At 42.5% G+C, this 13,482-nt stretch overlaps 1 protein-coding gene across 3 annotated transcripts in view; it reads right to left on the bottom strand.

Moving 5' to 3' along the window:
- The window catches only part of HRH4 (histamine receptor H4), a 19,989-nt gene extending 7,151 nt beyond the window's left edge, over positions 1-12,838 (bottom strand). For 2 of the 3 annotated variants that reach the window (XM_011939276.1, XM_011939275.1), the window contains exon 1: positions 12,547-12,838. In XM_011939276.1, the coding sequence (XP_011794666.1) occupies positions 12,547-12,739 (193 nt within the window). In that variant the 5' untranslated portion in view covers positions 12,740-12,838. Of the gene's footprint in view, positions 1-4,498; positions 4,663-12,546 lie in introns of all 3 variants that reach the window. The other variant, XM_011939274.1, reaches the window with a different exon arrangement.
- Between the last annotated feature and the right edge of the window lie 644 nt (positions 12,839-13,482).

The raw sequence follows: 13,482 nt of genomic DNA, 5'->3' as shown, positions 1-13,482 counted from the left end.
GGTTCAAATGATTCTCCTGCCTCAGCCTCCTGAGTAGCTGGGATGACAGGCGCCTGCCACCATGCCCGGCTAATTTTTGTATTTTTAGTAGAGACTTTGTTTTGCCATGTTGGCCAGGCTGGTCTTGAACTCCTGACCTCAAGTGATCTGCCAGCCTCAGCCTTCCAAAGCCCTGGGATTACAGGCATGAGCCACCGCACCAAACCATTTTTGTACATTTTAATTCCCATTCCCTCCAGCTACCATGAAGCCCTGCTGTTCTCCTTCCCCACCCAACTCTGACTTCAACCACACAGAATCTGCCCCTCCAGAAAACCTCTCTGAGAACTGTAATCATGTGCTCCACCTGCATCGGGTTTTTCTTTTCCAAATTATTGCCAGATTTCCATTCCTCAGGCCGCCCATCCCTTTCCCCTATCACACTGTCTCCTGTACGTTCAGCTACAGTAAGAGTTCAGCTTCCCCACTGCTACTTCTATGGGAACCCAGTGGTCTTTGAAGGCTTCCTTCTGTTTTCACATGGCTGCATTTGAACTATTCGCCAACAGAGGTACAAGGTCTACCTGAGCACCCCTGCCAGCATCCATACATTCATTTGTGGAACCCTATATATTCTACTCTGTGCTGTGCACTGGGGACCCAGGAGCTAGCCAACACATCCCTCACCAAGTTTACAGCCAGAATTGCCAGGGGAATTACTGGAGGCAAGACTAGGATTTAAAAACAAAAAACAGGCCAGGCATGGTGATTCATGCCTGTAATCTTAGAACTTTGAGAGGCAGACGGGAGTGGATCACTTGAGGTCAGGAGTTCGAAATCACCCTGGCCAACATGGCAAAACCAGATCTCTACTAAAAATACAAAAATTAGGCAAGCGTGGTGGCATGCGCCTGTAATCCCAGCTACCCAGAAGGCTGAGGCCCAAGAATGGCTTCAACCTGGGAGGAAGAGTTTGCATTGAGCCGAGATCGTGCCACTGCACTCCAGCCTGGGCGACAGAGCCAGACTCTGTCTCAAAGAAATAAAAATAAAAAAATAAAAACAAAAAACAAAAAGAAAGTCTACATTACCTCTGGGCATCATCCCTCATCTGTCTGTAATCTCTGAACACTTTTCCCAACCGGGGAAGATGTCCCTTTTCTGCCCACAAACCTGAGAGTAAATTCAAAAGCTGGGACATCCAGAGAAGGAAGCCCTAGGAACATCCAGAGGAGATTAAAAAGAAATGTTAACCCAGAAAGAAAGGAAAATTTGAAAGTATAAATGGAAAAGATTCTGAATTAGAGCATTATTTTTCAAATACTTGACTGTGATCTAAAGTAAAATAATATTGTATATCATAACTAAGCACACGGACGAAAGTATTCACAAAACAGTATTTACTTTTATTATGTATAAGATACTCTGATGTTTTCTAATTTTTTATTTTGTTTTATTCCCTTTCTTTTTTTTTTTTTTTTTTTTGAGATGGAGTCTTGCTGCGACGCCCAGGCTGGAGTGCAATGGCACAATCTCAGCTCACTGCAACCTCCACCTCTCAAGTTCAAGCAATTCTCCTTCCTCAGCCTCCCAAGTAGCTGGGATTACAGGCAAGCGCCACCACACCTGGCTAATTTTTTTGTATTTTTAGTAGAGGTGGGTGTCAGGCCTCTGAGCCCAAGCCTGTATGTATTCATCCAGATGGCCTGAAGTAACTGAAGAATCACAAAAGAAGTGAAAATGGCCTGTTCCTGCCTTAACTGATGGCATTACCTTGTGAAATTCCTTCTCCTGGCTCATCCTGGTTCAAAAGCTCCCCCACTGAGCACCTTGTGACCCCCACCCCTGCTAGCCAGAGAACAACCCTCTTTGACTGTAATTTTCCACTACCTACCCAAATCCTATAAAATGGCCCCACCCCTATCTTCCTTCCCTGACTCTCTTTTCGGACTTAACCTGCCTGCACCCAGGTGATTAAAAAGCTTTATTGCTCACACATAGCTTTTTGGTGATCTCTTCACAAGGACATGCATGAAAGCGGGGTTTCACCATATTGGCCAGGCTGGTCTCGAACTCCTGACCTCAAGAGATTCACCTACCTTGGCCTCCCAAAGTGCTGGGATTACAGGTGTGAGTCACCATGCCCAGCTGTTCTATTCTGTTTCATTCCATTTTTTCATTGAAAAAAAATCACAACCCACTAAATTGATTTCATAAATCAATAATGGGTCAAGGCCAGCAGATTGAAAAATATGAGACTATAGGCATTTGAATTGTTAATCCAAGCTGATCTGCACTCTCCACATACAATACAAACTGCAGTGGACCCTGGTGCCAATGAAGTATGTGATGCTAAGGGGGAGACATAGCTAGCTGTCCTCCCACATCCATTCTCCCCTCCTTCCTATGTGGTGGCTCAACTAGAGTTTCCCAGCTTCCTTTGTGGCGAGATGGGACCATGTGACTAAGTTTCCCCAATAAAATGTAAGTGGAAATGACTGTGTGACTCAGCACTACTTGGTTAAATAAAAAAAAATCCCTTGCTCTGAACTTCGTTCCCTTTCCCCTTCCTGTCCAGAACCTAGTATGACAACAACCTGACTTTGACCATGCAGAGGAGGAGAATGGCCTAAAGCAGAAGCCAAAAAATCACTGTACATGAAGCAAATACGGGCTAGGCGCAGTGGCTCATGCCTGTAATCCCAGCACTTTGGGAGGCAGAGGCGAGTGGATCACCTGAGATCAGGAGTACAAAATCAGCCTGTCCAACATGGTGAAACCCCATCTCTACTAAAAATACAAAAATTAGCCAGGCATGGTGTTGCATGCCTATAATCCCAGCTACTCGGGAGGCTGAGGCAGGAGGATCACTTGAACCTGGGAGACAGATGTTGCAGTGCAGTGAGACAAGATCATGCCATTGCACTCCAGCCTGGGTGACAGAGCGAGACCCCCAAAAAAAAAACAGAAAGAAAGAAAGAAAGAAATGTGGCCCACTACCTGTTTGGGCAAATAAAGTTTTATTGGAACAGAGCCAAGTACATTTTTGTATATATCATCTATGGCTGTTTGGGGGCTACAATGGTATATTTGAGCAGTTGCAACAGAAACTTTGTTCTACAAAGCCAAAATTATTTGCTATCTGGCTCTTGATCACGAAGGTTTGCCAGTCCCTGCCCTAAAGGGTGCAGAGCTACCTGTCAGCAGCATTCCTGGGTGAGTTCCTGGAGCACAGAATCCACTCTTTCGTGGACTGTTATGTGAGAGGAAAATAAACTTTTATCTTGCTTAAGCCTCCACATTTTGGAGACTCTTTGTCACAGCAGTTTATCTTTGCCTGATCTAATACACCTTCCAATCCTGTCAACCTCCAGCTGCACAATCATCCCAAGCTAGAGCTGTCACTGTCGTCTCAACACCCCAGGACAGCACTTAGTCCATTGTACTGAACCGACTTGTTCCTGGATCTGCCTCCACGTAGATGACTATGCTCATCAAAAATAGAGACTCACATAAAAAAAGAAACAACAGATACCAGGGCCTACCTGAGGGTGGTGGGTGGGAGGAGGGAAGAGATCAAAAAACTACCGATCAGATACTATGCTCATTACACTGGTGACAAAAAAATCTCTACACCAACACCCCCGTGACACTCAGCTTACTCATACTCACGTAACAAACCTGCACACGTACCCCCTGAAGCCAAAACAAAAGTTGGAAAGAAAAATAAAATAGAAACTCTGCATACTCACTTCTGTATCCCAGGACTTAGCAAAATGCCCATCACACGGTAGTCCCCCAAAGAGCTGGGTCCCTGAGACGGGAGTGAAGGAAGTTTCCCATCTAGGCCTCAAAGGTTTCAGATCACTGCCCCATATTTCTGTGGCCCCCTTATCTTTACTTCAACTTTATTTTGTCTTTTGATCCACTGCTGAGAAATTTAGTATGACTTAAGAATTTCCACTAACTCGCAGATGAGGCTATTCCAAATCTTGAGTAAGTTCCAGCTTTCTTGGCACAGGTTCTAAAACGGCATGAGGACTTGATCTTTCTGGCTGGTCCCACTGTGTAAACTGTAGCTTCCCTATATACTGTCTTTTCCTCTGGCCATTCAGAATTGATTTTCTCATCACATTTCAAAGTATGGGATTCTTTCTACTGCCCTCCAAGTTCTATTCCGAGGAATAGATTCAGGTCTCAATATGCCTGTGGAGTAGAACCCATAAACCTGTCATGAGTCATGTCTATCTAGTCTACTATAGACTCAATATACCAGTGGAGACAACTTGCCTTGGGTTTTCTTTGATTCCTTCCCATTTTAATGGCACATAGGTGAGTGAATTATCCAAATCACACAACTAACAACCAGCAAGAACTCTATGCCAGACAACAAAAGGATAGGGCTCCTCTAAGGCCTGTAGATTCAATTAAAAATTAGGCTTAAAAGAACTTTTGCTTGGGGACCCATATGTACATTCACACAATCTTCTAAGGGGGATAAATTAACGTTTTGACTTACAGCGTTTGAGACTGACAGGTATCGATCATAGCTGATGAGGACAATGTTATATACAGATGCTGTACATAAAAGATAGTCAGTAATGAGCCAAAATACACAGACTTCCTTTCCAAAATCCCATTCAAACAGCGTGTGAGGGATGTACAGAGGAATGGAGATCACACCTGCACAAGGAAAATAAGTGTAAAAAAAAATAAGTGTAAAAAAAATAAGTGTAAAAAAATAACGCACATCAACGAACACAAATGGGCATGTTTTAATGGCTACACAACACCATGACATATCTGAATTCACTACAAATGCTTTGGCTGTAATTTAAAAATTCATGGTACTTCATCAAGCAGCTCAGGACTGATTTTCTACACACTCCTTAAATGCCATTTTTATAAGGGGGTCATGAACGTTGCACAGCAGGCCCTCCTTATCCATGAATTCTACATCTGTGGATTCAACCAACCACGGACAGAAAATATTTGGAAAAAAACTGCATCTGTACCAGACACGTATAGACTTTGACTAATGGTAATGACTTCTGGTCATTATTCTCTAAACAATAAGGTATAACAACTATTTACATAGCATTCACATTGTCTTTGGTATTATACATAATCTACTGATGATTTAAAGTATACGGGAAGGGCCAGGAGGGGTAGCTCACGCCCGTAATCCCAGCACTTTTGAGAGACCAAGGTGGGCAGATTGCTTGAGGGCAGGAGTTTGAAACTGGCCTGGGCAACATGGTGAAACCCCATCTCTATTATGAAAAATAATAATAAATAATAAAGCATATGGGGGGATGTGCATAGGTTACATGGAAATACTATAGCATTTTATATCAGGGACTTCAGCTTTCTTGGATTCTGCTATCTAAGGGGAGTCCTGGAACAAACTCCCACAGACACCAAGGGGTGACTGTACTTTCAATGGCTCCTTTCTACTTTCTAAATTAAGTACAGGTCTTGTATTTCTAGCCATAGGCAGCATAAATCATCTTTACTTTTTTCATGCTCTAACCCAAACAGGATGGACCACCCTTCTCCCAAATATGTGGCACATTTTCACATCTCTTTTTTCTCTGCCAACATCATTCTTTCTTCCTAAAATGTCCACCTGTCTTCTACTAAAAAGTCAAGTCAAGCCAGGCACGGTGGCCCACACCTGTAGTCCCACCCCTTTGGAAGGCTGAGGTGGGTGGATCACCTGAGGTCAGGAGTTCAAGACCAGTCTGCCCAAAATGGTGAAACCTCACCTCTACTAAAAATACAAAAATTAGCTGGGCTTGGTGACGGGTGCCTGTAATCCCAGCCATTCTGGAGGCTGAGGCAGTAGAATTGCTTGAACCCGGGAGGTGGAGGTTGCAGTCAACTGATATTGTGCCACTGCACTCCATCCTGGGTGACAGAGCAAGACTCTGTCTCAAAAAAATAAAAACAAAAAATAAGTAAAAAGTCAATTCCCTTCCTTCTTATTTTTCACTGAGGCCAAAAAGTGACCTCCTCCATGTCCTCTTTCTTGGAGCTTCCTCAGTAGAAGTGACCCCTCTGTCCTCAGCACTTTCCCGGTTCTTTGCTCATCTTTCCCCCTCTCATGCATTAACTACATTCTACTTTTATATCAGTCATCTTTTTTGTCTGTCTCTCCTGAGGATGAGGGCCGTATCGCAAATCAATGTTTGTATTTCCTGCAACCTCCAGAGTTGGCCAATGACTTGTACATTTCACTTAAATTAATAACAGCTAATATGTTTTATACAATTACCATATGGTAGACCCTGTGCTGTGTGCATTGCAAATGTTACCTCATTTCATCTTCATAGAAAGTTTGTGAGGAAGGGACTATGCTGAGTTAACAGTTAAAGAACCTGAAGCTCAGAAAAGAGAAAATTAGACCAAGTTCCACTCAACTAGCAAGTGGAGAAGATTGCATATGAAACCAGGGATTGTGATATCAAAACCTCTGACTTTACCTACAACTCTTTGCTGTGTGAACAAATAGATAAGCTCTATCACAGTGATTCAGCCCAGTGCAGAAACTGCTTAACTGAAAAGTGACGAAATGAGGTTCCCTTTCCTTTAGCTTTTAGGGGTTTTTAACTGCATTCGCATTTCAGACAGGTGTGATTAGTTGCTAAGAATATGATCTATTAAGTGGAAGCTCAGATGAAATCTTACTTTGTTGAGTCACTTCAAATGTATCAGATACTTCCAGGAATTCCCATTTTTTTATGAGAACCAAATTAGTCTATTATTAAGAATAGTAAAGATAAAGGAAAAGGGAAGGAAGAAGGAAAGCCTGCATTCTCCAAAAACAAGACCACAAGAGGTTATAACGGCATGGTTTCAGAACCAGTGGAAGGTAGTGCTGAACCCTAGTATTCTGTCCCTAGGTTACATACAAAGATGAAAGACAAGACACCGTAGAGATGAAGAGTTGCGTGGTCAGTTCTTATATGTAGTTCAAATAACCTGTTTGTTTCATGTTTCAATTATATTTTTAATGATAAGCAAACTTCCTGAGGGTGCCTTTCATCTCCAGGGTATGTGTGTGTATGTCTATGGTATAAAATAGGTCACTGGCTGAGTGTGGTGGCTCATGCCTATAATCCCAGCACCTTGGGAGGCTGAGGCAGGTAGATCACTTGAGTTCAGGAGTTGGAACCAGCCTGGGCAACATGGTAAAATCCTATTTCTACAAAAAAAAAAAAAAAAAATACAAAAATTAGCTGGACATGGTGGCGCATGCCTGTAGTTCCAGCTAACCAGGAGGTTGAGGCAGGAGGATCACTTGAGCCAGTGAGGTCAAGGCTGGAGTGAGCCATGATCACACTGCTGCACTCTAGTCCAGGCGACAGAGTGAGACCCTGCCTCAAAATAAATAAATAAATAAATAAAATAATGTAGGTCACCAGGTCCACTTGAGGTAAATCAAAGTATCCCCCAAACAGAGACATTTATTATATTTGAGCCCACGGTTGTGGCTTCCAATGTTCCCAGCATGAGTATTTTCAACACTGGAACTCATTTCTTCCACAGAATGAGAAAGAAGAAAGATGCTGGTAATGCATTCTAGTCACCGACTAAGAGTTCGGGGCAGGGGGTGGGAGGTAAATACTCTTTGTCACACACTTTCTCATTTACACAAAAGAGGAAGGGTGCGTTCGAAAGCCTAGGAGCTGCTGGAAACGGTGGTTAGCTGAAGACAGGCTCTAGGATATTTCTTTGGTTTTGTAACCCCCGCCGTGCTGTCACCCGGCGTTCTAGGTAATGCTTCCGTACTTGTGTCATGCTCAGTTCCTCTGTCTTATTGAGCAACAGAGATGTCTGTGGCTCATTCTAAATGAGTTGCAAAGAAACTGAATCTGAACTATTTCTCTAATATGCCTACTCCGAAGTGTTTCTACACCTTCAATTCTGGAATTGTGTTTTTGGGTGAAATGGAGCTCATAAGTAAACAAGAGCCAGTTTCTTGAAAAGATTAAGACAAAAGTAAAAGAAAACAAATATATGGTCCACCTCCCAGTCCCACTCCTACTTCTCACCCCTCAGTCACTCCACCCCAGCCCCTCTGGTCTCCAATGCACCACCCACCCTTCTGCCTCAGATCCTGCCCACCTGCTGTTCCTTGGCGTGAAATGCTCTTCCCCAAGGGCGCCTTCTGTTTGCTCAAATGTCTTTCCTTTTTGTTTTGTTTGTTTGTTGACACAGTCTGGCTTTGTTGCCACTGCAACCTCCACCTCCTGGGTTCAAGTGATTCTCCTGCCTCAGCCTCCTGAGTAACTGGGATTACAGCCATATGCCACCATGCCTGGCTAATTTTTGTGTTTTTAGTAGAGATGGAGTTTCACCATATTTACCAGGCTAGTCTCGAACTCCTGTCCTCAACTGATCTGCCTGCCTCGGCCTCCCAAAGTGCTGGGATTACAAGTGTGAGCCACTGCGCCCAGCCTTCAAATGTATCTTTCTAAGTAAATTCTAGCTCCAAGGTTTAAAATTGCAGCCCCACTCCCAGCACACTCCCTTTCCCTCCTCTCTGCGTTTTTGTTTTTGTTTTTTTTTTCAGTAGCAATTATCACCCTCTAAAATACTATATAATTTGACTCAGTTATTTTTCTTGTTTATTGTCTATCTCCATGCCCCTGCTCCCATTAGAAATAGAAACATCATGAGGGCAGAGATTTTCACCTGTATTTTTACTGCTTTATCCCCAGCACCTCAGAAAGTGCGTGCTTCAAAAGAAATAATTGTTGGATGAACAAAGAGATGAGGATGGAGAAGCCCAGTTTGCTTTAAAATTGCCACCCATTTGACATCATCCCTTCTGTCTAAACCAGCTAAGAAGCTACGTCTTCCATGAGAAAAGGCAATCAAAAGATGGGAGGAGCTAAGATCCCCAAGTAAATGCTTTGGGACACCAGAGGAATGTGTGGATGATGGTGAGTGCACAGAGGGTGTTATGGCCTGAATGCGTATGTGCCCTCCCCAAATTCACATGTTGGACCCCTAACCCCCAATGTGGCTATATTTGGAACTAAGACCTTTAAGGACAAAATTAAGGGTAAAAGAGTTCATAGGAGTGGGGCCCTGATCCAATAGTGTCCTTATAAGAAGAGACAACAGAGAGTTCACTCTCTCTCTGTGCACACTCAGAGAAAGAACTCATGAGGACGCAGGTAGATGGCAGCCGTCTGCCAGCCAGAAAGAGAGCCCTCATCAGAAACCAAAATTGGCCAGAATCTTGATCTGGAAAGTCCCTGGCTCCAGAAGGATGAGAAAATAAATGTCAGTTGTTTAAGCCGCCCAGTCTAGGGTATTTTGTTATGGCAACCTGAGCAGATGAATACAGAAGGCCAGGAAACAGTCCTGAACTCGGGCATACAGGTATCAAGATAAACTTTGCCATCCTGAACACTTGGTTCAGGCTCTGATAGCAACAACCACCCTTATCTGCTGAAGATCCTGTCCAGTCATCTGACACATGGTCATGCAGGCCACAAATGCCAGCACAACATGAGGATGAGAAGAAAGTGCCCATAAATGGAAAGACTGGTCACATGGCAACACTGTTATAGATATTGATGTAGATATAGATAGTATGTGTTTCCCAGAATAGTGTGCAGATGATGTATATTTATATAACATCCAGGATAGCTAGTACTAGAATTTTTCCTCAATAAATCTTTGCTTTCAACAGTAAATTCAGCCTGAGACACTAGCAACTCAGGTGCCACAAATTTAGATTATCCGCAGAGGGCCAATTCTGAAACCTGGGGGAAGAGGGCATTCAGCCAGCAAAGCCACAGTTCCAAGCACATGTGAGGGTCTAATCTGCCCTGCCATTGTCACACGGCTCTGGAGCTCTGGATCTCATGACCACAAATGTTAAGAATCAATGGCTTACAGCTGCAGAAAACCTCTCAAGCGTTCTGCCCTGCACGCTCACCGCCTCCATGCCTTCTTCCAGGCTCAGAGACAAAAGATTTTCTTCCCAGCATGGCAAAGGAGAAAGAACAGCTTGGCAGCAAACTTGAATCCTATTACAAAATGCTCCCGGGGCTGTGTCATGGTGAGCCCTGCGTTAAATATGCAGACCTCTGCATGAAGCTGGCAGGGGGCAGGGGAGATGCGAGGGATGAGGGATGAGGCCAGCAGGCAGATGAATGGAGACTCTGACCTGCACCCAACTCCTTTAATCAGGAGCAAAAGAAATGATCAGAATTATTTCTTCACCCACCTGCTGATGGAGGGGACCACCAGGACTGCTGAATAACTCCATCTGCAGAGCTATTTTCCAAAGACGAGCTCAAGCCCTTGAGGGTGGGACTGCCATGATGCCGGCCTTGGGCCAGACATGGAGATATTTTTACCTAGAACCATCTTTATTCAAAAGCTTCAGGCCCCAGGCTTTCTCAGCTGTCTCACCCGTCCCACCCTAAAACTGGGGCAGTCAGGACCTCACTCCCTTTGGGTTAGTAAAAACACTTCATCTATTTTAAGTGCTGACTGTCATCTAAAAGTCACAGGATCCTGTGAAGAAGGAAGAAGTGAAGGATACATGTATTTACAGTGGAACCTTCTCTATGTTCACATAAATAAACTCGTATATTTGTACATGTTTTTGGGAGCACAGAGAATGATGTGGAAGGATCTACATCAAGCAGCAAATGTTGGTTACCTGAAGGGACAGAATTGAGGAAACAAATGGGGAGATAGTGCATTTTTTCAATACTTCTTTATGGGTTAGCTGCCTTTATCTGTCATTTCTATGCCATGACTCCTAAATCAATCTCCCAAACTAGAATTTTTCTCCAGAACTTTCAATGCAACATCAGAACCATAGCCACTCTGCCCAAATACTTCCTGTGTCTTTGAAGAGCTCCATACTGTTCTTAGTCTCAGAAACCCCATCCTTAACTCAGCTTTCTCTTTTCCTGTCCAATGCCTCCCTCCCCCGCCCCCACCCCGTCTTAGCCGTTCTGCCTGCTGTCCCCAGCCATCCCAGCTCGGGTCCTAACTACATGATTTCTGCCTAGTTTGCTGCAGGATGGTCTCTGAAACCATGTCACCCCACACTCCAGTTTCCCCACTTCCTATGGCTCTTCCGATGCCTCTAAAGTAAAACTTTGATCTGTTCAACCACTCACCTGTTTTAAAATCCTTAAATCTCCACAAGGCCTGCCAAATAAACTCCACTCCGCACTCACGCTGGTATTTAAAGGCCCTCACTTTATAGATTTCAGCTTCATCTCTACGGCTCCCCTGCACCCATCTGGACACCAGCCAGCTCGAAGCTCACCCTTAGGAAGATAAGCACAATGATTTTCTACCAGCATGCCTTTGCTCATTCTTGGAGCAAAGAATCCTTCGCCCTATCTCTGACTGTGGAAATTCTACCCATCCTTCAAAGTTCATGTTAAATGCCTTTATTCGTTAACTAAACGTGCTTTATGCCTCCTCCAAGTGACCATAGCACTTGTGAGGTCTTGGTGGGGTCTCGTGTTATTCTATGCTGCTATAGTCATTTCTGAATGTCTCTTGTCCACTCTTCTCATCAAAACCTTACTGGAAGAGACTGACCTAATCTTCTATAGATCCCTTGATTACCTAATAGTGCTTGCATACCTAGCAGTATTATACAGGCTAGATACTATACTAACATTTGTGACCTAGATTGGCGTTGACCCATAGCTGCAGAAAAATTAAAATAAAAATAAAAGGAACTAACATTTCTTGAGTCACCACTGTATTCCAGGGAATGAACTAAGTATTTTATGTGTTTATTTCATTTTAACTAAATGTAAGCTTTATGTAGTTATAAATAAAAATAATCTGAATATGCCAGATTAAATTATACTAGAAACTCCTATAAAACAATATCATCAGCTGACATTTCTGTACATCTACTTATCACGATAAGCATTGTTTAAAAATAATCATCATCAGGCAGTGAAAAATTATAAAGTGCATGTTTTCAAAGAAAGTTGGTTTGATTTCTATGGTCTCTTAACGATGATATAATGCTGTGATATCATATTATACGCAAGGTACTTTACGGTTGGGTATATTTTACAAAATTCTATGCCACATCATTAAATTAATACTATTAAACATATTATTCAATCTGAAATGCTATTTTCTGATTGTACTGGTTACTAGCATATACATAATTTCTTATTACTCCAACACTGTGATACCGAGAAAACCATATTTACTTGAAGAGGAATACTTATAAGTCTAAACATACAAGGAAAATAGCACCAGAAACAAGTAACTCTTACATTAAAATTTTGGAGCTGTTCTGGACTTATCTTTATTCTATAAAAAGAAAATAAACTGTTTTCAGCTGAAAATTCCCCTGCCACACTGATTTACATATGTATAACATTCCCTTACAGTGCCATATAGCCCCCTCCAAACTTTAATACTTAAACTTTTTGGGTTTATTTTTCCCCCACCATATGCAGTCCCCTGAAATAACAAAAGTTTATTTTAAGGTTTTAGAGATAAATTAAAATAGGAAAAGATTATCTTAAATAAAGACATATAACTTACCCACAAAGAAGTCAGAGATGGCCAAGTTAAGAAAAAAATAACTACTTCGATGTCTAAGGTTTTTGTCCACCACAAAAGCTAAAATGACCACAGCATTTCCTAGCATTATGGCAAAAGCTAGTAAGGACATAAAAAACGCTAAAGTAATACGAGTGCTTAGTGATAAATTAATTGTGCTATTAGTATCTGGCATCACATCAAATGATGAAGAAGGTCAAATTAGCAAATTAATCCAGCCAGACAATTCTGACAAGTATGTTTTCTAATCAGATACCTAAAATATGTAGTCTTCTACTCAAAACGACAGTTTTAATCTAATACTGATCTCATAGAACTTCCTGATTCTTGATAAAGTAAGCTTGTGGTAACAGTTTCCCTTTAACTGACACTGAAAAACTATTTCCAAAAAACAGTGAAATGTTTTACCTTAAACATTTTACTGTGATTCATCCATCTCCCATTATTAGAATAAAATTATATAATCTATAAAATGTAATCATTATATAGGTAATAAATCGGGCTCACACAAGGTTCATTTTTGTTGTTGTTGTTGTTGTTGTTGTTTGGAGATGGAGTCTTGCTCTGTTGCCCAGGCTGGAGGCCACTGGTGTGATGTCGGCTCATTGCAACCTCTATCTCCCAGGTTCAGATGATTCTCCTGCCTCAGCCTCCCAAGTAACTGGGATTACAGGCACTCATCACCATGCCCAGCTAATTTTTCTATTTCTTGTAGAGACGGGGGTTTCACCATGTTGACCAGGCTGGTCTTGAACTCATGACCTAAAGTGATCCACTCACCTCGGCCTCCCAAAGTGCTGGGATTATAGGCATGAGCCACCACACCTGGCCATTTTTAAAACTCATGTAGATTCAGTTAAATATTCTCAACTGGCCATGATGGAGTAATACGGGCTGAATTTCACAGTCCCATCTGAA

This window comes from Colobus angolensis, unplaced genomic scaffold (genome assembly GCF_000951035.1).
Source record: "Colobus angolensis palliatus isolate OR3802 unplaced genomic scaffold, Cang.pa_1.0 Scaffold18, whole genome shotgun sequence".
In the NCBI taxonomy this organism is placed as follows: domain Eukaryota; kingdom Metazoa; phylum Chordata; class Mammalia; order Primates; family Cercopithecidae; genus Colobus; species Colobus angolensis.
Note: the sequence above shows the minus strand (reverse complement) of the source record. Positions and strands in the feature narration are given on the sequence as shown.